We start from the raw sequence: 26,210 nt of genomic DNA, 5'->3' as shown, positions 1-26,210 counted from the left end.
TAGTGGGTTTGTCCTATGTTGTATGTCTATACACATGGTATAGCTGGATCTTGAGGTAGCACTATTCCTAATTTTCTGAGAAAGCACCAGATTGATTTCCAAAGTGGTTGTACAAGTTTACATTCCTGCCAGCAATGGAGGAGGGTTCCCCTTTCTCTACATCCTCTCCAGCATGTGTTGTCACTTGAGTTTTTGATCTTAGTCATTCTGATGTGTATAAGGTGAAATCTCATGGTTGTTTTGATTTCCCTGATGACGAAGGATGTTGACATTTCTTTAAGTGTTTCTCTGCCATTCGATATTCCTCTACTGAGAATTCTCTGTTTAGCTCTGTACCCCATTTTTAATTGGATTACTTGATTTGTTGCTTTTTAAATTCTTGAGTTCTTTATGTATTCTGGATATTAGCCCTCTGTCAGATATAGGGTTGGTGAACATCCTTTCCCAGTCTGTAGGCTGTCGTCTTATTCTGATGACATTTATTGTTATTGTTTGTTGATCTCAGAGCCTGTGCTGTTGGTGTTCTGTTCAGGAAGTTGTCTCCTGTGCCAGTGAGTTCAAGGCTCTTCCCCACCTTTTCTTCTAAGCGGTTTAGTGTGTCTGGTTTTATGTTGAGGTCTTTGATCCACTCTGACTTTAGTTTTGTACAGGGTGATGAGTATGGATCTGTTTGCATTTTTACATGCAGGCATTCTTTGTATTGTTCTCTTTAATATTATTTCTTATCCATCTTACGCACTTGATTGCACTGTTATATTGAGCTGGGAAATAGCAACTCTGAGCAGCACTGGCAGTTCAAATTCAGGTGGTTTAATTAGCCTCATTTCATGCTGAAGTAAGTTCTACTTTTAATGCATTAGGCATCAGAGTGGTAGGTGGTAATAAACTGCTACTATTGCAAATTTCATTATTTTCACTTTTACTTTCCTATGGGAAACTGATTATAATTTTCATTATTAAAATTTTTTATTTTATTTATTTAAGGAAATATAAAATATGTTTATATAAAAATATAGACTTGTATGCTGCATTAGTGTACAAGTTTATTGCACTTATTTAGTTAATTCTTTGGAGTTTGTGGGTAATGATATTTGTTTCAAAAACAGTGTTTAGTCTGGGAAATACTTTTTTTTTTACATTTTCTTTTTTTTTATTTTTTTCCCTTTTTTTTAATTTTTCATCAATTACACTTTATTCATTCTGCATCCCCCCATAAGCCCCTCCCTCCCCTCCCAATCCCACCCTCCCTCCTCCCTCTGCTTGCATGCCACTCCCCAAGTCCACTAATAGGGGAGGTTCTCCTCTCCTTTCTGATGTTAGTCTGTCAGTTCACATCAAAAGTGGCTGCATTGTCCTCTACTATGGCCTGGTAAGGCTGCTCCCCCCCAGAGGGAGGTGATCAAAGAGCAGGCCAATCAGATTATGTCAGAGGCAGTCCCTCTTCACATTACTATGTAACCCAATTGGACTCTGAACTGCCCTGGGCTACATCTGTGCAAGGGTTCTGGGTTATCTCCATGAATAGTCCTTGGTTGGAGTATGAGTCTCTGGGAAGTTCCCTGTGTTCAAATTTTCTTGTTCTGTTGCTCTCCTTGTGGAGACCCTGTCCTCTCCAGCTCTTACTACTTCCCAGTTCTTACCTAAAATTCCATTCACTCTGCCCAACAGTTGCCCATCAGGCTCAGCATCTGCTTTGATAGTCTGAAGGGCAGAGGCTTTCAAAGGCCCTCTGTGGTAGGTTCCTAGGTTGTTTCCTGTTTTCTTCTTCTTCTGATGTCCATCCTCTTTGCCTTTCTGGATGGGGATTGGACATTTTTGTTAGGGTCCTCTCTCTTGCTTTTAAAAGTGATCCACCTATAAAACATCTGTAAATATTTCTAAAGTTCTTAATGGATTTTCCATTTCTAATATTCAGGACTCTGAAAGTACAGAACAGAGAATCCATTGTCTCATCAACTCACTGAAGCATATGGTGTATGAATACATATGTCGATGCCTGTTCAAGGTAAGATTCATCCACAAGCTCCTCCTCACTCCCTTGTCTTAGCATTGACAGTTCCATGCCTGCGTATTCACTCAGAACGTATTGAGCCTGAGAGCTGTGGGGGGTTTTCTAGAATACAGTTCATTACTAAGTATAATTTCATGCCACATCCCAGAATGTGGTGGGGCGGAAAAGGACAGGGTAGGGAGGGAGAGTTAATGGTAGGCTAGCTGCCTTCACTCTGTGCAGTCGTGTAGCTACTAAAAAGGAAGTTAACCATGGATAATATGGGGTTTGTTCGTTATCCAGCCCAGGTCGTCATCCTCAGGGCTATCGTCATCTGGAGACGTCTTTGTTTGTTGGTAGCAGTTCTCTGCCTGTGAGGTTGTTCGCTATCTATCCCTGGCCTCTGTCAGATGCTAATAACATGTCCTCACCTTTCTCCTCATTTGTGAAAATCCGGTGTATCCAGATACACCTAGTGTTGCCTAGTGTACCCAGTGTCTTTCTTAGTGACTTTTCTATTGCTGTGAAGAAACAATATGACCCCAGCAATTTATAAAAGAAAGTATTTAGCAAGGCATGTTGGTGCACACCTGTATTCTCAGCACTCTGGGAGGCAGAGGCAGGTGGATCTCTCTGAGTTCCAGGCCAGCCTCTGCTACAAAGCAATTCCAGGACAGCAAAACAAAAACACTTGAAAACAGAAACACACAACACAAAACAAGAAAGTATTTAATTGGAGCTTTACAGTAAGGGTGAGTCCATGAACATCATGATGTGGTAACATGACAGCAGGCAACAAGCCTGGTGCTGGAGCAGTAGCGGAGAGCTTACATCTGATCTGCAAGCAGGGACCAGACAGAGCTAACTGGGAATGGCGTGGGGTTTGCGTGGGAACCTTAAAGCCTAAGCCCGGTGACACAGTCCACCAAAAAGGCCACGCCTTCTCAAACAGTTGTTCCAACTGAGGAACCAAGTGTTAAACCATATCAACCAGTGGGGGCAATCTCCTTCACACCCCTGCAGGTGTTTGTGGGATGCAAACACCTTACTTATTGTCACAGTTGTGTGATCTAGGACAGTGTCACATGGGTTTAGATGATCGCTTTCCAAAATGCTATGTATAACAGGAGTGTTTCATTTTGGCATTTTTGGTTTTGGGAATACTTATATATAAATAGTGAAATATTTTGGGTTTGAACCTAAAATTATTATTTTTTTTACACAATATTTTTGGTATGCCTATATTTTGATTCTCACTTAGTACATGCAGGCGTGTGTGAAATTTTTTACTGTGAAGTTCTGTCAGGACTGAAAGGTTTAGCCTGGGAGCACTTTGGTTTTCAGACTTGGATGGTCAGATAATGCCCTATGTGTCATCTGTTGCATGATGGTAGGATTCACTACAGCCAAACCTATTTTGGCTGTAGTGAACGAGAACAGTGGGTTCTCTGTTTAGCACCTTCATCTTTGGGTACAGACTTAAGTAAGTATTTTGATTCAGCAGTTTCTAGATAGAAATGTAATTCTTTGTCCAAAGCTCATACGTTTTAAATTTGACTTAATTGTACCAGATATTTTTGTATAGAAGTTTGCATGCACATGTCTGAAATAGTTCCTACTCTTAGCTACAAATACTTGAAGGCACCTTTTTCTTTGTATGTATATCAATCTGGGGTACACACATGCACACACAGACAACACAGAGGAAGTAAAGTTGGGAAGGCTATATGTTGCAGAGGGGCTGAGGGGAATTTATGGGAGTGAGTTGGGGGTGAATGGGATCAAGATACATGTAGAAAGTTTTTAAGAAAAAATATTTTAAAACTAAAGATAACATAAACATCCACCTTATTCACTTCACAGATTATTAGATTTAAAAATCTAATAATCTTGTATCTTTGTATTTCAGTTTGCAATTCTTATTTGCAATCATGCAGGCTCTTTGCTGTGTTAATGCCCATGTCATATATTTTATAATGTAATTGCGAAGGGTCAGTATTAGTAACAAGATAATTTAATGTTTCAGTAGACTATATGGAGGCTTGCTTCTTTCAATTCACTTTACCCTTTAAAAATACTTTCAGGTTGTGCTAAACATTAGCCTTTGGTCATAGTAAGAAAGAGGATGAGAAGCCCGACTCAGTATCTTAGTGTGCAGTTGGAGTCTCTCATTGACTGCCTTTAGGAATGCTTATCTATTGTGAATAATTGACAGGTCATAGAAATGTCATCATGATCTACAATTTCTGAGATATGTTTTTAATCGAAAAAATGTCTGTTTTATAAAATTCATTTATGTAACTATGGAGCATGATTTCAGGGTTCCATAGTGTCTGAGTAATGATGAAACTTGCAGAACTATATCAATCATAAACTACGAGATAGATTTCTCAGAGCTTAGACTATAGTATTGATGGCAATACAAGTGGCTTCATATCGTGTGACACTTTCTGGGTTTGTAGCAGTCAGCAGTCAGTCATGCAGTTCTACTGTCATGTTCCTGACAGCAGTGTGGCCACAGTGGACTCTAGGCATAAGATGAACTAGCATTCAGGTCACATCAAACTGAATGCACATTGTCTTAGAGCAGAAAATGACTGACTTTTAATAAACTGAACTTAGTGGAGAAAACTGCCTGCCATTTCACCTTCTTCAGGAGCTCTGAACACTTACATGAAAAGTATAATTACATATTTATTTTCCCCAAACTTATCATACTATAAAACCACATAAAAGTAATGCATGTGCTTTTGGTAGTCGATCTTTTGGGATAAAATAAACTGTTTTTGGAGGTTTCTGCTGTGATGAGAGGATGTGGGAAAGAGAGCTGGGGAAAAGCATTGAGGAGAAGTGTTGGGAGGAGCATTGGGGGAGCATTGAGGCGGAGAGTTGGGGAGCATGGAGGCAATAGTGGAAGCATTGGAAAGATGGAGGGGAGCATGGAGGCTTTAGTGGAAGCACTGGGAGGATGGAGGGGAGAATTAGGGACTTCTGGAGAGGAGGGTGGGGGAACACCAAGTGTGGCTCTTGCAGGGACTACTGGGGAAAAGAGATATGGGAGGAGCACATGGGGACATTCTGGGTAGAACATTTGGGAGCATTAGAAGAAGCTCTAGGAGAAGCTGGGGGGATCTCTGAGAGGATCTCTGGGGATCACTGCAGGGGAGCTCTGGGGGGGTTACTGTAGGGGAGCTCTGGGGGGAGTCACTGCAGGGGAGCTCTGGGGGGCGTCTCTGCAGGGGAGCTCTGGGAAGATGTGTCTTGAGTTTTCCTCTTCCTCATGCAGTGCTTCTGTCAAAGATATCAGATGTAGAAAGAACAATGGGTGAGAAAAAAAGATTTTTTCTTTCTTTTATATTTTTTGTATAGTTTACCTTACGTTTCTTTCCAGGAATTTGCTCATTAGGTAAAATTCAGGCAGTTGCTGTTTTTGAAGAAGCTATTACTAATAACTCATGACTGTAAACTTGACACTCTTGTGTTAAAGATGTAGCTGCTTTCTGATGGGTGTTCGGAGACTTTATAATCAGTATCTATTGAAGTGGTTCTTCATAATTTGGACAGTTTTCTTCTACTTAGATGATTTTGGAGTGTTCTGTTTTGTGTCCCTTCCACTCTTTTTCTCACAGGATCATAAATGTGCATAGTGTTGCCTATTAAAATGAATGATTTAGCTGCATACCCAGGGCAAGGACTTGAGTTCTGTGCCATCTTATCTTTTGCCATCTTTTGCCATGGGGATTTGTTTCTCAGGTGCCAGGAGCCTGGTGCTTGTCACATTATATGAGCACAAAGTTGAGAGATTTAGAATGAATTTTTCTTTACTTGGGTGCAGAGTGTGTTGAAGTGTTGAAGTTAGAATTCGAAAGATTCTACTTCATGCTTAAGATTACTGAGCAGCAGACTGCCAATGAAACAAACACTTAGTACAAACATGAGCTTGTTCTGTAACATTCTATAAAGACTCACACCACAGTAAGCCTAATCCAACGGGTTTCTCTAAGTATTTATTGGAGTGTTGTACGTAATTGAATGGGATGTGGCAGAATGAAAACCATACAGTGTCCTACTCATCTTTTGTTTATCTTCCTTCCTTCAGCCAGTGAATCATATAGAGAATTCATTGAGTTTTTGTATATATCAGAATAGTTTCTAACAGAACCCAAACATACTGAGATTAATTGGCATTTAGCTAAAATGATGAAGATTTCTGTTCTGATAAGTAAAGTAGATGAGAAATTTTAGAAATCTAAAATCTTTGCTCAATTTTGGATGGTGGCAAAATTTTTAAAAACCAAGATTTTAACAAATCTTTAGTTTGATTCATTCATCTGTAATCTGACTTGAAGTTGGTTGGAATGATGTTCCCATGCTGTCCTCATGCTCTGTCTTCTTCTTTACATTAAGGCTCTTGTTTCACTCCTGAGTTATGGTTCTTTCTATGACATCCTTGCTAAGTAATGTGGCTACCGGATTCATTATTATATCTACACAACCAGAAGACAACAAAGAATGATTTCTTCAGCCATTTTCACCTTTGTGGTTGGCCTGCTTAGAGCATGTGTCAACTTTGCATAAGGATGTGTGACACTGTGATTCCTTGGTTTTCACTTGAGGGGTGCCTGTAACCAGAGGGCAAGGAGAAGGATCAGCTGCTCACCCTACTGACCATACATTTTCAGCCAGTGTCACTCAGTAATTACTCCCATTGGCCTACAGATTCCAGTGGATAATAAGAGGTTCATAAAATGTCAGTGACGTCCTTCTTTTCTGTAGTGTGATGAGACTGCAATGGTCTCTCTTAGAGCAAAGGCAAAAAAAGGATTAGTAAGTTTGTAACGCTGTGAGTTGTGTGTGTATAGATATGTACCTGTCATGGGGATAATACAGTGATAAAGACATCAAAGTTGTGTGTTTATTTCCCTGTTAATAGTGTGTTCACATTTATTCTCTTAATCAAGAGATGATTTGAGCATATGGCTTGCTCTGTGTAGATAGAACCGGAAGGCACTTGTTATTATTGGCAGAAAAGAGAGAGAGAATACAGAACCATATCACCCTAACTTTATATTAAGAAATAGCAAAGTGTAACCCTGTTCTTGTTTGCAGGCTGACCAGTTGATGTTTGCTTTGCATTTTGTTCGAGGTATGAATCCTGAACTTTTTCAAGAAAATGTAAGTAGCATTGAAGGAAGGAAATATGGAACTATGGAGAAATTAAAAAGCAGACAGGATTTTTCTTAGGGTAGTGATGATTTTAGGCTGTAAGTTGTATAAAAATTTACTAATATTTTCTAAGTGATTTGTGCAAGATGCAGTTTTCCAGTTCTTTTTCCCTGATGTATACCCAGGATTATGGGGTAGCAAAAGGAAAGACATCTAAATAATTTACCAGGAAATTTTCACTGCTATGAACCAGGCCCACTTACTGAGGATACCAGAAGAGCAAGCCTCCTGACTTTACTATTCTAAGCAGTACAGCTGGGAAGGGGAAAGTGGTAATACAGCACACAACTCCATTATCCATCAGTTCTGCTCACTTATAAGGGTCAGCATATAAATGATAGGAGGGGTGGGGGGTGCATAGTTATCACAAACCTTTTAGCCCATCTTTTTTCTGGTCTGTCATATACTATCTAATACTCATGATACTTACTTGAGCGGGAACTAAATTAATCCATTTCTGCTGTGTTTATTTTTTTATTTACATCTTTATCCTTTTATTTTTTTAATTTTTATTAATTACACTTTATTTACTTTGTATGCTTCCATGTAGTTCTCTCCCTCCTCCCCTCCCAATCCCTCCCTTCCTCCTCCTTCACGCATGCCCCTCCCCAAGTCCACTGGTAGGGGAGGGTTTCTTTTTCTTCCTTCTGATCCTAGTCTATCAGGTCTCATCAGGAGTGGCTGCATTGTCCTCTTTTGTATCCTGCTAAGGCTGCTCCCCCCTCAAAGGGAGGTGATCAAAGAACAGGCCAATCAATTCATGTCAGAGACATTCCCTGTTCCCATTACTATGGAACCCACTAAGAGACTGCACTGTCATGGGCTTCATCTGTGTAGGGGTTCTGGATTATCTCCATGCGTGCTACTTGGTTGGAGTATCAGTCTCAGAAAAGACCCCTGTGCCCAGATTTTTGGTTCTGTTGCTCTCCTCGTGGGGTTTCTGTCCTCTCCAGATCTTACTATTTCCCACTTCTTTCATAAGATTCTCTGCAATCTATCCAAAGGTTGGCCAAAAGTCTTCGCATCTGCTCTGATAGTCTGCAGGGCAGAGCCTTTCAGAGGCCCTCTGTGACAGGCTCCTAAGTTGTTCCCTGTTTTCTCCCTCCTTTGATGGCCATCCTCTTTGCCTTTCAGGATGGGGATTGAGCATTTTATCCAGAGTCCTCCCTGTTGATTAATTTCTTTAGGTGTACAGATTTTAATTTCTGCTGTGTTTATTTTAAGAAAAAGAATTGTGCTTGTTTTTCTTTTTTATTATTGTTTAAATATCATAGAGGATAATTGAATATCCTAAGGATACTAAAAGAATGCAAATTCAATGTACTACTCTCTAACAGTACTTAATCAGTTTTTAATTATCTATTAGGTTTTCAAGACAAATAGTTAAAGAACACAGACCATTCATAGTTCTTCCTGTGTTCTCTCTTAGTTTCTAATTCCACATACTGTGGTTTGTTTACTTTTTCCTCCTGAATTTGTTAACTTTGTTCTAATAATTTTTATTAGCTTAGCTATCTTTTATGTAATTGTTAAAATTACTATCAGTATATTTTCAGGCCTTATATGCACTATTATGCCTTCCTGGAATACCTTTCTTAATTTTACCCAGCAAAAACAAGTTTTAGCCCTGCTCGACTTCACTGCATGGGTATTAGTGAGTACTAGTAAAAAATCAATTAAATGTCTAGATGATGAGTGTGCCTGCCATACATAGTAAACATACATTTCTGTCATAATACAATTGGCCCTGGTAGGTTTGATGCATATTTTGTACTGGCACATGACTTCCTAAAGCTGGCCTGATTGAAAAAGTGGGAGATGCTGTCCCCAAGTTCTAAGGAAGCTGCATTGTAAGCTGTCCTGTAGGAAGCTGAGGAAAGTGCTGTTGGCTGGTTGTGTTCTGACGTTGTTTGTGTTTTATTCACCAGGAATGGGATACATTCACAGGAGTGATTGTTGGGGACATGCTGCGCAAAGCTGTGAGTTAAAGTGTCATTTTTCTCCTAGGGAAGAGTTCTGGCCTTGGCTTGATGAAATTCAGTTGTGTCACAGGAGTTTAAAGTTGTTGTTGAAATTATACTTTTTTAGGAAAAAATGTCCTGACCTGTGTTTCTTTACTATAAAATTGGCTTAATAGATTTTTAGACCTTGAAAACTTAGAATTTTGGAGAAAAATGTTAAATATTAAGAAATTAACATTGCTTATTTTTTCACAGAATTTGTATTTTGTTATATATAAGAAAAATGTTATAATCTTTAGAAAAATTAATTCTTTCTTATATAACTGAAGCTTGAATTTACTTTTTAAAACTTTAAAAGTCTATAAAAACATACAGCTTTTTAAATTAATTTTATATTTGCCCGAATAACACATAATATTCTTGAAAATGATGTACTGAAAATACGGCACAACCTGTGTCATTGCGGAGGGCTGAGGCAGCAGAGTAACATCTATGGGAGGCAAGGGGGCAGTTTGGTTCAGTAGGACTCAGCAGCCAGTGACCCTGAGTTGATTTAGGCATATTTAAGCACAGTATAATTTGGTGAGAGCTTTTCCCGTAATCATTAACTCAATCCTGTGCGCATAATAAAGCATGCACAAATCTTCTTGAGGAACACAGTAACAATATAAAGATCAGGCATGAATATGTTGAGAATCTGTAAAGTACCTGTGACAGCTTGCTTAAAGGTGGTCTCTCTAGAGTGACTGTGGAAAAACAAGCTGATGGGAAGGGTTTGGGAGGGTCTGGAAACATAGTGGGTGTAAAGGTCCCAGGCTAAAATGCAGCTTTGTGGCTAGATAACAGGCTGCACATTTCCTCCTGGGAAGGAACAACCCTGCGGCAACCCTGTGAACTAACAGTCCCCCTTCCCCTGTGGCTTACCTGTGAGCACAAGGACCTCTGTTTTATGACAGTTTCCGGTGACATTTTTGTTTTGTTTTTTTGTTTCATGGATGGTTAAGCACAATAAGAATGAATGTCTTGTTTTATCTCAATGGGCTTCTCTCTACCAGTGCTGCCTAGAGAGACTCATGATGAATCATTAAATATAAAGAAGTAGTATATAGAATGTTTTGTCTTCAAAATTGTGATGATAAAAATAGCTTTTCAGTTGCTTTTATTTAATTTTGCCAAATGAATTTTACCAATTAAGAAAAATTGCTTTTACCGAAGGACTCTCAACAAAGAATTCGTGATCAGCTTCCATCTTGGATAGATCAGGAAAGAAGCTGGGCAGTGGCAACATTAAAGGTATTTCCCTTGAAAAACAAATGAAGGAAAACAATTCTGTGTACGTGTTTGTGTATTGTTTGTCTGTGCACATATGCTCTGGCCTATATGGGGGTCTCTTAGCCTAGATCCCAGCATTTGACTAGACTGAATGGCCATCAAGGAACAGGGGTCCTCCTGTGTCTGATGCGCAGAGCTAGAGTTACAGACATGTGTCTCCATGCCTGGCTTGTTTTGTGTGCTCTGGAGTTCTGAACTCATGCTTGCAGAGCAGACACTTGAGCCAGTGAGCCACATCCAGCTCCCATGGAGAGTATATTTCTGTTCTGTTCTGTTGACGTTTTGTATGTGCAACTATTTATATCAGTGCTGATATTTCTGCAAGAAGAACATAAAATCTGTTTAAAATGACAAAGAAGTACTGTGGTATCTTCCTCCTTCAGCTTATTGTTAATTGCTCAGCCCAAGGTGTTGTGTTCATAGAGATGAAACAAAAATGTGTCTTTGTTATCTGCCTATGAAAGACAAAGCCTGCACACATGCCTGTGATCCCAGCACTCAGGGAAGCAAAGGCAGGCAGATCTCTCTGAGTTCAAGGCTAGCCTGGTCTACAAAGCAAGTCTAGGACTGCCAAGGCTACAAGGAGAAACCCTGTCTTGTAAAACAAAAACCAACAGAACCAAAATATCTGGGTCCAGGGGTCTTTTCTGAGACTGATACTTCAACTGAGGACCATTCATGGAGATAACCTAGAACCCCTGTACATATGTAGCCCATGGTAGCTCAGTCTGCAAGTGGGTACCCTAGTAAGAGGAACAGGGGCTGTCTCTGACATAAACTCAGTGGCTGGCTCTTTGATCATCTGCCCCTGAAGGGGGGGGGCAGCCTTACCAGGCCACAGAGGAGGACAGTGCAGCCAGTTCTGATGAGACCTGATAGACTAGGGCCAGATAGAATGGGAGGAGAACCTCCCCTATCAGTGGACTTAGAAACAGGCATAGGGGTAGAAGAGGGAGGAGGGGTGGGATTGGGAGGGCACGAGAGAGGGAGCTACAGCTGGGATACAAAGTGAATAAATTGTAGTAAATAAGAAAAAAACTTGAAAGAGAAAAAAAAAACAAAACCCAAACAAACAAACATCAACAAAAAAAAAAAAAAAAAAGAAAGAAAGAAAAGAAAAAAGATAAGAAAAAAAGTATCTCTAAAAGTTTGTTCCCTTCATGGAGTGAACAGTAAAGATGAACAGCAATTATTGGTGGTTCACTCTGAGCCATTCTGCAGAAGTTAAAGATGGCTATCTTACTACATAGTTCTGACAATACCAAGAGGTAGCTGTGGTGATGGAATTGGTTTAACAGTGAAGCAGCTGAGGAAGTGAGGACGGGATTCAAAGCTGAAATTCCTGCTTCATAGTCTGGGGTCTTTTTACCACTACAGTATATGCCTTTTTCCCATAATTTTTTCCTTGATAAAATGAGTGGATTTCTCTTTATATAATTTATTGAATATATTGATTATTCACTTCAGCTGATTATAGGCCATTATAGTGTTAATGAACTTTCGTTGACCTAGCATAAATCAACCTGCTGATTCTTCCTCTATGACTATCTGTGAACTTCATTGTGTATGTAGATGTTAGTTTTTAAAACTCTTTTATTTACATTTATTTGCTCTTTTCTCACTACTCCACCCCAATCCCTTCCAACACCCCAACACCAGGAAGATAGGTTAGTGGGAGAGGGTGCACAGTTCTCTTAGTATCCTGCTGATACTCAGGTTCTTTGAGCCAGTCCAATCTTCATTTCAGGAGATCGCCAACTTCTTGTCTCAAAGCAACAAGAGCAGCAGGAGCCAAAATAGGGAAGCAGCAGCAGCCTTGTTCTTTCTTGGTTCTCTACACTCTCTGGGCTCTGGCACTTATTCTCTCTCCAGAGTCCTCGTTACAGCTGGCAAAGAGCTCCTCTTGAAGCCCACATGAGGCAAATACTCTGCTGCTGTGGACCATCTTAATCAGTCCTACATCCCACACCTGGGACAAAAGCAAAAACATGTTTATATCCACAAATGGCTTTTCTTTTAATCTAAACGAAATTGCTGTTGCTCTCTTAAAAGGTGATAATCAGGGAACCAAACCCTTTTGGATCAATACTTCCGTTTATAACTTTACAACTTTTGGCTGTTCTTGGTGGGATCGACTCATGCTTTTTGCATTTGAACCATGAGCTAGGATCCTAAAGGCCAGATGTTCTTGCAGAGAACCCAGTACTGCCAGAAAGGGCTCATTTTCTTCTCTGGCAGAACCTACCATTTTTCTTAGAGTTAATGGACCAGCCATTTTAAGCTCTGGGGCTGCATTCAGTATTTCGATATTAAAATTTTTGGTGGCTACTGGGAAAGCTAATGGTGTTAATCTCTTAACCTGAGGCTGCTCCTCTGGCAGCTCAGTCTGCTCAAGATTAACCTTTTTTCTTGAAACAGGCTTTTTGCCTTTAACCTTTCAGCCTGTACAGCCTTTTGCTCCTCCCACTCCCCAGCCTGCCTAGAGGCTATGGGAACTCAACAGGGAAAGTTGAGCTGGGCCACAGTTGAGAATTCCGGCTCTTACCAGGTATTCTCCCTTTAGCAATGATGCTTTTTGCTTTCCAAGTATTTCAACTTTTACCTATAAATTTTCTAGTTGCATTGCCAACTCTGCAATACTTTCTAATTGTTCAATCATTCTCTCAACCTTCTTTAAAATGGAATGCAGGAAGACAGTGAAGTAAAACCAGAGAATCCCCTCTGAGAGTAAAGTGGAAATGAAACAAGTGGTAGCAGCGGCAGTAAGCCTTATGCTCCTATCCTGAAATGGTATATCTATCTCTGCACCCTGCTATCACCTGTACAGCATTACTCATTATTTTAAGCTTGATGTCTGGGTGCCATTTGTTGTTATTGACAAAAATGACAATACCAACTGTTCTGTTTTATCAAGACTCAGGAGCCAGATGCTGGGGTGAAAACCTGCTAGCCCAGAGAGGCAGACAAAAAACTCAGCTGACCTTCCTTCTCAGCTCAGGTCCAATGGAAAAAAACTCAAAAGGCTCAATAGTTCAACTGACAGCCCAGGAGGAAAAGGTGGAAAAACCCAAGGCCACAAAACCCAAGATCAAAAGGCTTGCTAGTTCAAAGCCAAAAAAGCCAGCTGAGAATTTGAAGCCAGAGCTAAAGCCAGAGCTTGACGTAAAAAAATCAAATCAAATCAAAACAAAACCAAACCCTTTTTTTACTTCTCCACTCTGTCTTAAATACCCCTCAACTCAAAGTCCCCTCCTATTCCTCAATCCCTGTCAGCTGGTTTCTTGCTATGACTCTTGACTTTGGGTCAACTTTATTAGATAAGGTATACAGAGAGCTCTTGGATTAAAGGTGCATGTTAGGGCTCAACCAAACCCAAACAAGAATCAGGGTTTTACAGTTCATAATTTTGGGGTTCACAATAGGATAAAATATCCTGTGACCAGTATTCTGTTGTTTTCACAGAATTCTCCCATATTCTGTATCAAATGAGTCATGATATCCTGTGCCATCTTACCTTGGCCTGGTTGAGAGAGGGTCCCACTCAGTTCATTTAGCCATAATCTTTCCCTTCCTCTGAAGTTTTCTCAGTTTTTACTGTTTATTCTTGTCTATATATATTGTGTTTTCTGAGTTGCTTTGAGAATTTAACAGTGTGTTTGTATCTTCCCATTGTAATAACCTTGACTCAGATCTTCTCTTATGTCTTTAACTATATTGCAGCTGCAGTTTTCTTTAACATCAAAGAAATGACAAACACTTATTTTTAAAATTTATTTGTTTATTCACTCTACATCTTGATTTTAGCACCCTCCCCCCTCTCCTGGTTCCCCCTTCTCTTCCTTTTCCCCTCCCTTATTCCTCAGAAATGAGGAGTGCCCCACCCCACCCCCACTAAACCCACTGTAGCTCAAGTCCCAAGAGGACTGAGCATGTCCTTTTCTCCTGTGGCCTGACAAGACAGTCCCACCAAGGGGAAGGGATCAAAAAGTGGGCAACAGAGTCCATGTCAGAGACACTACCCATTCCCTTTACTAAGGAACCTATTTGAGGCCTGAGCTGCCTACCTGCTACATCTGTTAGGGGGCCTAGGTCCAATCTATGCATGGTCCTTGGTTGGGGCTTCCGTCTCTGCAAGCTCCTCTGGGCCCTGGGTAGTTGACTTTGTTGGTAGAGCTCTTGTCACCTCCAGGTCTTTTTATTCTCCTCCCCAGCCCCGACTAAGACTTCCTACACTTTGCCCACTATTTGGCTGTGAGTCTTAGCATCTGTTTTGATCTACTGCTGGAGCCTCTCAGAGGACATCGATGCTAGAATCCCATCTGCAAGCATAGGAGAGTATGGTTAATAGTGTCAGAGGTGGCCCACAGTGTGGGCCAGGCATTGGTTGGATGCTTATTTTATGTACTAAGAAACTTCCAAGAACATACCAGAAAATTACTGATTGATATGGGTGGCACTACACATGGTACTCAGCTCTGGCTATTTGATCTGATGCCTAATGCCTAGCCAGAGGATGCTCTAACTGTGCTGCAGAGCCCACCTCCGAGTGCTGACTGATAATGGACAGTTACGTAATACACAGTGCAGTGCTGTTAGTAGTGATGGGACTTATAGTTCAGGTGTTATTGAAGTTAATAGACAACTATCAGATATTATCCCAAGCCTTAGAATTAGTCATTAAAACTTGTTACTTTAAAGGTGTGTTAAATTTCATTCCTTAATTTTATTTAGGTTACATAATAAAATACGAACAGTGGAAAGGATTATTTACAGATGAGTATAAATGCTAACTAAATACAATATCCTAACATTCTTGATACATGAGTATTGCTTTTAAAAAATTATTTATTTTTATGTACATTGCTATTTTGCCTGTGAGGGTACCATATTCTTTGAAACTAGAGTTACAGACAGTTGTGAGCTGCCTTGTGGGTGCTGGGACTTGAACACAAGTTCTCTGGAAGAGCAGCCAACTCTCTTAATCACTGACCCATTCATTTCTCCAGCTCAGTACAAATTTTTTTTGTGAACAGTAAATATTTTGTATGAATGTTGAGTGATAAATACTACCTTGGGAGTGCATTAGTGCCTTTAATGTGGATGATTTCACCATGCTGTTTCTGACCTATGAACGATGAGACGAACTATCATGAAGTAGGAATATTATATAAGCTCTATAATATTAGGGTTTCTTTTGCTTTTGTAATTTTTATAAGGTATATTCATGTCATATGGTTGCAGCTCCTAACATGTGGTAATTTTCATTTTAGATCTCTCTCCCCAGTCTCTACCAGACCCTCTGTTTTGAAGACATGGCCCTTTGGCGTACTTACTATCATCACTCAATGTGCGAACAAGAGTTTCCATCCATTCTTGCAAAGAAAGTATCCTTATTTCAGCAGGTAAAATTTAATGTTATCCAAGTTCAGAACAAAAATCAAACTGTGATGTTTTTCTTGTACTGCTTAAGTAAACGCTCTGCTTTTATTGTGTTGGTTAACCTTCATCTACATGTGGAAGGAAGGGCTTTTTTTTTTAAGGCCTCTCAGTTTATTTATTAAAATCTTTTTCTCTCCATTAATTAATTAATTAATTTTAATTTTTTTTCATCCAAATAGCAACCCTACTCCCTCCTCTCCTCCTAGTCCCACCCTCTCACTCGCTTCCTCCATTACCCTTATCCTCCAGGCACCAAAACACTCTGGCACATCAGGTCACATCAGGACTAAGTGCCTCCTCTTTCACTGAGGCAAGACAAGGCAGCCCTGATAGGAAAATGAGATCCAGAGAGAGGCATCCAAATTCAAGTCAGACCTAGCCCCTGCTCCAATTGTTAAGGAACCCACTTGAGGACCAAGGTGGCCTATCAGCGTCATATATTCTTTGGTTGGTGGTTTAGTCTCTATGAGCCCCATGGTCCCAGGTTATTTGCCTATGTAGGTCTTCTTCTGATGTCCTTGATCTCTCCAGCTCCCTGGATCCTTCCCCTAACTCCTGAGTTCCAACTAAGGTTTGGCTGTGGGTCTCTGCATCTATTTCCATTATCTGCTAGATAAAGCCTCTCAGATGATAGTTATGCTAGGTTCCTGTCTGCAAGGAAAGCAGAGTATCATTAAGAGTGTCACAGGTTGCCTCTCTCATGGGGTGGATCTCAAGTTGAACCAGTCATGGTCTGGACATTCCCTCAATCTGTGCTCCACCTTTTATTCCTACACATCTTGTAGGCAGTACAGATTGGTGGGTGGGTTGGTGTCCCCCTCCTGAGCAAGGACTTTCTGCTTTGATGACTTTATCCAGTCATAGCCCCTGGGAACTTTTCTGAGTGGGTGTCCCCTATACCTCTTGTTACTTTTCCTGCCTCTAGTCCAAGAGGGATCCTGTGATAGGAAAAGAAGTCTTTTAAAAAGCAACTAAACTATAAATGGTATAGATTATACATTCACTTATTTTAAAGAGTTGTATGTAAGGAGAGGCTTTATTGTGAAGGAAAGGGAACTTTGAGAACTACATTTCAAAAGAGGGTGGTAAGATCTCTCAGTGGGCTTAACTTGAACTGGGCAAATGGCTCTGGAAATTGGCACCATGGGAAATGGTCCTCTTCTCTGAGCTATCCATTATGGAAGCCAATTCATTCTGTTTTTTTGTGCAGTGAATGCTATCTCAGCAGATATGCTTAAACCAAAAAACAAACTATCTGGACTCAGCAGAAATACAGTTCAGATGTCAAGCAGGCAGCTGCCAGCTGCTAAACCTTCATCCTGCCATCTTCAAAGGATGTTGTGCCCTTTATGGGATTTGGAAGACATATCTCACTCACCCCAAGCTTGCTTTACATAACTGCTTTAAGGAATTTTTGACACAAACAGGAAGTCTTGGTTCATACCTATTGTGATATTTAAAGCATAGTAACTACAGTGCAACAGTGGTTACTCATGTATTTCTGCAAACATTAATTAGTAATCATTGACTATTGTTTAGTTAATGTTGTTGAGAAACATCTATTTACAAAATTCTCCACTTTGGTTTAGGTTCTTGTAGTTCAGGCTCTACGACCAGACAGACTGCAAAGTGCCATGGCTCTGTTTGCCTGTAAGACTCTAGGTAAGTACAGCCCTTTTCAAAATCCACACCATCAACCTGGGTGACTTTTTTTGAACTTATATTTCATTTTATGCTAACTATTTTATTTATATAATATATATGTTTTATATATATTATATAGCATCCTTATGGTTTAATTAAATTTAATATAAATTGACATACTGTATGGTAAAAATACTGAGTTTTTAAAAATTATTTTCTCATGGAAGTATTTTTTTTTATTTCTATGTGTTATAAAGGTTACAAAGAAGGCATTCAAATATTAGTGGTGAATTTGTATAGATACTTCCTCAGGCTCAATTGGAAAAAATTTACAACTACAATAAAATATATTTACAGATACTATAGCCTTCAGAAATATAGCTTTCAAAATTAGTAATTTTTAGACTATCTAAAACAAAACATTGTCAATCTGTTTGCTTTTCAGACTATAGTTTTTTTCAGCCTTTCAGAGAAAAAGAATTAAAAAATAAAAAATTATCACCCATCTGAAAATAATTCTATTTCTGTAAGCAAATTCAGTAAAAATTGTTAAGTATGAAAACAACTGGGTGTCAGGGTACACACCCAAAATCCTTGCCCTTGGAGCTGGGATTCTAGGCTCCTGTTACCAGGTGCTTGTCTGCCGTTTCTATAGACAGCACAAGTTTAGTGTGATTGACATAGACATTTTTATTTTTCTATCGTAGCATCTACTGCTCAGATTAAAAGTTGTCAAATTTATTTCTCTCACACTATCTCCCTTACGGTTTACTTGTAAGGTTCTAACTTTAAATCTTATTCTGTATTTGTTTACTGCTACCACTTAAGTAAATTGTCATCATAATATGTCACCTCAGTTATTCCACAGCTTTCATTGTGTGTGTGTGTGTGTGTGTGTGTCTTCAGAGTGTTTCCAGAATCTGCTTGTTTCATCCCTCACCGCTGCCTGCCCCCTTTGTCAAGTCACTGTACTGTGAGTGAGGTGACTGCCCTCAGATATCTGTCCTCTTCACCTTCAGTTATTTCTGCAGAAGCTAGAGTGTCCTGGGACACCTTAACTCATGTGACTTTTCTGTGTAAACTTCTGATGGCATCTCTCTTCCCAAGCATCCTCATAGTGTCACGTGGTCTTTTCTGCTCTCCCTTTAGATTTCATGTTCTTCTCACTCACATCGTAGTGTGACCGTTGGCCTCCATCACTTGTGTACAAGTGTGGTTCTGCGAGTTCACAACTGGCAGCCACTGTTCTCCTCAGGTAGTTTTATCCAGTAGTCTCCCTCCATGTTTTGTTTGATTGTTACATGAAGATTTCACTCATTATTTTGGAAAAGTAGCATCTCACCCTCCTGTCTTTCATATCATATTGTTTGCCTCTGGAACTGCATTAACATCTGGCATTTTGTTATTTTCTTATTAATTGCTTTTCCAGCTACAACATATGCCACAGGAGGTACAAGCTTCATCTTACAGTGTGTTCTCAATGCCTTAAGAAGCTTGTAGACATATAGGCACTTGAACCAGGGACTACCTTCTTTCTTGGTTTTCCCTGCTGTGATTTTGTTGGTGTTGTTTGTTTTTTAATTCCTTCTCTCAAGAAGCTGTACAGTCTGAAACCAAAATGAATCTTTCCAGCATAAAATATTTATTTATTTATTTATTTATTTATTTATTTATTTTCACTTTACATCCCTATTGCACCCCGTCCCTCCTCTTCTGGTCCCTGTCCTGGTCCTGGTCCTGGTCCTGCTCCCACTCTCCCACCCTCTTCCCCTTTTGGGGAGCTCCCCACAACCCATCCCAGCATATCAAGTTGCATTTGGACTAAGCACATCTTCTACCACTGAAGCCCAACAAGGCAGTCTAACTAGTGGAAAGTGATCCAAAAGCAGGAAACAGAGTCCATATCAGAGACAGTCCCCACACTAATTGCTAGGAGACCCTCATGACGAGCAAGCTGTCCATCAGCTACATATGTGTAGAGGACATAGGTCTAGCTAGTGCATGCTCTTTGGTTGGTAGCTCAGTCTCTGTGAGCCCCCATGGTTCTCATTTGATGCTACTGGTCTTCTTATGGAGTTCTTGTCCCCTATCAGTAACTCTTTCCTTCCCTGAAATCTTCCACAAGACTCCCCGAGCTCTGCCTAATGTTTGGCTGTGGGTCTCTGTAACTGTTTCCAACCACTGCTGGATAGAGCTTCTCAGAGGACAGTTATGCTTAGGCTCCTGTCTGTAAGTATAACGAGTATCATTGATAGTGTCAAGGGTTGCCTCTCCCATGGGGTGGGTCTCAAATTGGGCCAGACATTGTTTGACCATTCGCTCAATCTTTGCTTCATGTTTATCCCTGCACATCTTGTTGGGAGGGTAAATTTTGGTTCAGGGGTTTTGTGGATGGGTTGGTGTCCTTATCCCTCCACTGGAAGACCTGCCTGGGAATAGGAGGTGGCTACTTCAGTCTCCATTATCACCCATTTCTAGGAGTCATGCTAGAGTCACCCCCATATCCTCTCATGAGTCCACCCTGAGTAGGTCTCCAGCTTGTCCCAGAGATGTCCCTCACTGGTTTTCCCTTTCTACCATTTCTCCTACCCAATTCTCTCTCTTTATCCATTTCTGATGTCTGCGTTATTTCCCTCTTCTGAGTGAGATTCAAGCATCCTCCCTTAGGCCATCGTTGTAACTTAGCTTCTTTCGGTCTGTGGATTGTAGAATGGTTGTCCTGTACTGTATGGCTGATGTCCACTTATAAGTGAGTACATATCATGTGTGTCTTTCTGGGTTACCACATTCAGCATGATATTTTCTAGTTCCATCCGTTTGCCTGCAAATTTCATGATGTCCTTGTTTTTAATAGCTGAGTAGTATTTTATTGTGTAAATGTAACCACAGTTTCTTTAAACATTGTTTAGTTGAGTGTTGTAAATAAAAAATGAGCGTTGGGCTAACTATTGTTATTTATTATTTGCCCTATAATTATTGCAGCGGTATTATTTAACCTGCTATCACAAATAATAAGACACAGACACCTGTTAGGCTTTATAATTGCCTTATCACCTTGGGCCAGGCAGATATTTCTACCTACCCTGTCTCAATAACCTTACCGTTCATCTCCCAGCCCCTATCCAATGCCGACTGCCTTAATCATTCCTGTCCGGGATACTTTCCATCCATATTCACAAGATACTTGATTGTATTCTTCATCTGGGCTATTTCACATCATTATTGGAGTCCTTCCTCCCAGCCCTCATGATTTCTTCTCCACACTAACTCATCATGGTATCCTCCTTCCTCCTCTTTTCCTGTCTCTTTTCTGTGGTTTTCCTGTCCTCATAAGCCCAGGAACTTTAGCCCTGCCTACCCCCTTCTGCCCTGCCCAGGTATAGGACTTTAATCAACCAATCATGCAGGTATAATGTCTCCAATCTGTCTTTTACCACAACATTTTTATAACTTCAATTCCTTTTTAAAGCTATTAAAATTCTCATCCACATTTTAAAGATGTGGTGTCTTCCCCTAGTCTTTACACACGTCAGCAGCTGCAGCGGGCTTTTTTGTCCTTGTGTGTGCTTCTGTTACATAGACTGAATTACTTCTTAAGTATGGAGATCTTAGTTGTGAAATGAGTCAAGGTCATTCATAATTTTAAAGTTTTTATTTGTTTTATTAAATGAGACTATATTTAATGCAGTCGTCCTACAACATTTGAGTTTATGAATACATAAGTGAAATTAGTCTTGAACAGATGAGTTTCTTCTTTCTTCTTGTCTTTTTGTTTGTTTGTTTGTTTGTTTATTTTCAGATAGTCTCATATAGCCCAGGCTGGTCTTGAACTCACTATGTAGCTGAGAATGACCTTCATTCCATCTTTCCTAGTGCTGGCATGCACCACAACACCTGTTTAAACAGGTGTTACTACAGGTACTGGGGATGGGACCTATGACTTTATGCATGCTTGGCCAGCTCTGTCTCAACTCAACTACATCCCCATTCTGAATCAATAGATTTCTTAGTATATTATGCCACAAGTATAAAACATTTGTGTTCTCAAAATTGTGATTAATAACAATTTGAAATTAAACAAAGTTTTTAAAATATGCCTCTAGATTAAGTTCATTAATCTTACGTGGCTGTTGGGAATAGACTTCACTTAGAATAGAATTTTCAGCAACTGTCTGAAAATTCTCCCGTCATTGTGGGTTGCTGATGGAAAGAGTAGAGGAGGGTGAGTAGAGTGCGTCATGCATCGAGCCACGCCTCTGAGGGCCTCTTGGCCCTGACCGACGGCACCGAATTCATGTTTTAAGGTGTTCAGTACAAGTCTTACAGACTGTTCTGTCTACTTCACTCAGGTCTCCTTTGGAGACACATGGAAACCCTGCTTGCATATCTGTTCATTCTGTTCTGCGCTACATCCAACCAACCTCCCTTGTTTTTATGTTTCTGTGTCATATTCTTTTACACATTAGCTCAAACAAGTATATTATAAGCTTTTAATTGAAGTGACCGTTTTCAACTTTAAATAATGCATTGTGGACGAAACTATTTACATATAATAGGAAATGAATTACTCCCTATTGGAATAGGCCCTTATTACTAACAAGAGGCTGTGGAGAAGAGAAAGCCCAGGTGAAGAGTTTGAATGCTCTTGGCTCTTAGTGGCTGGGTACCCTTGAGCAAGACATTCGCCTTCATTTAAGGCTTAGTTTTCTTTCACAGAAAATGAATTTTATGTATTTAAGGTTCTTGGGGGATTTAGACAGCTGATGAATAGACTTCTTTGTGCAATGCTTAGCACAGTAGATGGACAACACATGGAGTCTATGATGATCTTAGGGCCACTCACAGATGAAGGGTGTTTTGAGTCTTCCCTTTGACTTATTACACTGGTACCACATGAGAGAGGTATCTCATGACAGAAATCACATGACAGAAATTACACTGGTATCACTGATTACACTGGTATCACATGAGAGAGGTATCTCATGACAGAAATCACATTTGCTTGGATGATTTGAAATCATGAGATACTAATTCTAGCTCTGTATTTCTTCAGCTGGCACATGTAGTCGTCAGGATCCACCTGTATCCTTGTAACGAGCTGAGGGTACCTCACAGGAAAAGAATTACAAAGGAACACATTCTTGCAAGCATTCATAGATAGAGTTGTTAGTATTTAAGTGACTTTTAGAGAAAAATGTAATATATGAGATTATAATTTAACCAGGTAGCCCCTATTTTATATCATCTACTTATTTTCATAGAATAGAATCATATCACTTTCACTACTCCTTTTCTCCCCTACAAGCCCTCCCCTTCTTCAGACCCTACTTTGTCCCCTCCACTCTCAGGTACATAGCCTCTTTTTTTATTATTTCTTTTTCTTCATATTATTATTGCATGCATGTGTTTTTACAGATACATAAATATACATAAGCATATAGACATACATGTATACACGCGTGTGTGTGTTTGTGTGTGTAAGCTGCTGAGTCTATTTTTGTTATTTGTATTGTATGTATTTGGTTTCAAGGCCAACTATCCTGCAGTGGACAACCAGAAAGGGAGCTCATTCCTAAGACAAGCAAATTCCAGTAGTCAGTAATTGCCTGTAGTTCTTCGTTTAGGAGTTGGAACCCCATGGAATTTTGTCCCTTCTGCATTAATTAATTAATTAATTAACCTGTCCATTAATTAGTGACATTTTAAAGTCTTGTTTATGCAGCCATTTCTAGCAAACTTACAGGTATTCTGGCCTCTTGTGATTGCTTTGCTGAACCATCGATAAAGGAGCTGTCTTGCAGATGTATCCGTGGGAGTGGTCCTCCCAATGATTCGTTGCTATCTGGATGGTGTTCACTCGTGGTGTTCTGGGATGGTCTCCTTTGCTGTACAGGGAGGCTCCCTTGATTTTTGGTGGTAGCTACACTTATGCAGGAAATATGGCTCATGCACATCATGTAATTATTTTTAATAGAATTTATAATTCATGTTGGTTTTCCTTCTTTCATTTTTGTTTTAGGATTGAAGGAGTTGTCCCCTCTTCCTCTGAATCTCAAACGTTTATACAAGGAGACACTAGAAATTGAGCCTATTTTGATAATCATTTCTCCAGGAGCTGATCCTTCTCAGGAACTTCAAGAACTTGCTAATGCTGAAAGGAGCAGCGAGTGTTATCACCAGGTATGTAGGAAGTACTCACAGTTTTTGTATGTCTTTCCTGTTCTTCCCCCACTAGATCCAGGTCCTAACAATGAAATGGACAACTTAAAAACAATGTGTGTGGCAAGCCAAAAGGTGTCCATATTCAGAACTCAAGTCTAGCAAAAAGAATCTTGCAGATGTAATTAATAACCTTGAGATTAAAAAACTATTGACGTATCCAGATTACCCAGTGAAATCACAAGTGTGTTTTAAAGGGAGAGTGGGTATGAAGGGACAGTGAGAAGAGGGAGGCAGGAGGCAGGGAGGGGAGAAATAGTTCACAACTGCTGACATTTTGAAAGTTCTAAGATAACCTGAAGTAGGGCACTAAATATTGTGTTTACTTGTTAGAGCACAATAGGAATTGAATACATTTGATGAAAATTTGAGAATCACCTTAAAATTTTTAAATAGATGCTTTTATAACAAATGCAGTAATTTTTCCTGAAAGTCTCATGACTTAAAAGTAAAGAAATGCGTAAAATATTTTCAGCAAATTCCATCTAATGGCATACTGTTATTTATTTATTTATTTTTTTATTTATATTGAGGCAAGGTTTCTCTGTATAACCCTGGCTGTCCTAGACTCCCTTTGCAGACCAGACTGGCCTCAAATTCAGAAATTGAGAAATCTGCCTGCCTCTGCCTGCCTCTGCCTCCCTGAGCGCTGGGATTAAGATGTGCACCACCACACCTGGCTATTGTCTTTCTTTTTTTAATTAATTATTTATTATAATATCTTAATTTTACATCCTGATCTTAGCCTCCTCTCTCCCCTCCTGATGGTCCCACACTTCTTCTCTTTTCTCCTCCCCACCCTCGGTCATCCCATCAGCCCACCCCAGCATATCAAGTTGCATCAGGACTGAGCACATCCTCTTTCCCTATGGCCTGGCAAGGCAGCCCCATCATTGGGAGTGATCAAAAGCAGACAGCAGAGCCCATTTCTTAAGGAATGAGTTTTGTTCATTCTCATCATCTTTCAAGTCAACTTAGATGCAGACTTGGAAATGAATTTATAGCTTATTGTATGTTTTTTGAATGTTAATAAAGATCATTCATAAAGAATGCAATGATGTAAAAATTCAAATACATCATATCCATTAAAAAGTACAAATTCTGGTTTGGCTTGGAGATCTTTTTGCCTGCTCCTCATCTGCCTGGCCCACCTGTGTCACAGACACTGAGCCCAGCAGAGGTGATGTAGGCATGGGATCCAAGTCATCATAATGAGGCCTATGTGGCACCAGACCAGAATTTGGCTTGGAGATCTTTCTGCCTGCTCCCCATCTGCCTAGCTACCTGGGTCACAAACAATGAACTTAGCGGAGACAGTGAAGCTAGAGGAGGTGAGCTGGGTGCAGGACCCCAGCCTCGTTATCTCCCATCCTGAGGGGTCCTGTGGGATGCAGGAGCAGCATTCAGCTGGAAGATCTTTCTGCCTGATCCCCATATGCTTGGCCTAGCTGGGTCACAGACAGCAAGCCCATGGGAAGAGAGCTGGGCACAGGACCCACACCCCATTTTCCCCCAACCCTGGGAGACCTATGGGTGCTGGAGCAGCATTCAGCTTGGTTTCCACCTGCTTCTCATCTGCCTGGCCTACCTGGGACACAGTCAGTGAATTCAGCAGAGGACCACCAGCCCAGTTAACACCAGAGTCAACCACGTGGGTGGAGGCCAGCATAAGAACACAGTCAACAAAACCCAGGGCCATATGACACCACCAGAAACCCAACTCTCCTACCATAGCAAGCTCTGGAGCTATTATCACACCAGAAGTGCAAGAAAAAGATTTTAAATCTGAGGTTATAAAAAAATGATAGAAACCTTAAAGGAGAAAAATAAAGCTCTCAAATTAGCACAGAAAAATACATTCAAACAGGTGAGAAACTTGAACAAATCCCTTAAAGAAACTAAAATCCCTTAAAGAAATACAGGAAACTACAATCAAGAAGGAAATAAATAAAATTGTTTAAGACCTAAAAATGGAACTAGAAGCATAATCTGAGGTAATCCTGGGGATGGAAAATCTAGCAAAGAAGACAGGAACTACAGACACAAGTGTCACCAACAATATAAGAGATGGAAGAGAGAAACTCAAGATATAAAATACAATTGAAGAAATTGATACATCAGTCAAAGAAAATGTTAAATTAAAAAAGCTCCTGACACAAAACATCCATTAAATATGAGACACTATGAAAAGACCAAACCTCAGAATAATAGAAATAGAAGAAGACTCTTAGCTCTAAGGCCCAGAAAATATTTTCAACAAAATCATAGAAGAAAACTTCTCTAACCTAAAGAAAGAGAGGCCTATGAACATACAAGAAGTTTACAGAATGCCAAATAGATTAGACCAGAAAAGAAAATCACCTTGCCTCATAATAAACAAAATACTAAATGTACAGAAA

The 26,210-nt window shown here is 40.0% G+C and overlaps 1 protein-coding gene across 2 annotated transcripts in view; it reads left to right on the top strand.

Annotated features, from left to right (window-relative positions):
- Nucleotides 1–26,210, top strand: part of Dync2h1 (dynein cytoplasmic 2 heavy chain 1) — a 202,259-nt gene that overhangs the window by 120,457 nt on the left and 55,592 nt on the right. For both annotated transcript variants that reach the window (XM_021652837.2, XM_021652836.2), the window contains 7 exons: nt 1,916–2,005; nt 7,100–7,165; nt 9,145–9,195; nt 10,393–10,470; nt 15,780–15,911; nt 17,538–17,610; nt 23,612–23,772. In XM_021652837.2, coding sequence (XP_021508512.1) covers nt 1,916–2,005; nt 7,100–7,165; nt 9,145–9,195; nt 10,393–10,470; nt 15,780–15,911; nt 17,538–17,610; nt 23,612–23,772 — 651 coding nt within the window. The remainder of the gene's footprint in view (nt 1–1,915; nt 2,006–7,099; nt 7,166–9,144; nt 9,196–10,392; nt 10,471–15,779; nt 15,912–17,537; nt 17,611–23,611; nt 23,773–26,210) is intronic.

The sequence above is a fragment of the Meriones unguiculatus genome, chromosome 1 (assembly GCF_030254825.1).
Source record: "Meriones unguiculatus strain TT.TT164.6M chromosome 1, Bangor_MerUng_6.1, whole genome shotgun sequence".
NCBI classification, from domain to species: domain Eukaryota; kingdom Metazoa; phylum Chordata; class Mammalia; order Rodentia; family Muridae; genus Meriones; species Meriones unguiculatus.
The sequence above is the reverse complement of the archived record's forward strand: the minus strand, read 5'-3'. Positions and strand labels throughout refer to the sequence as shown.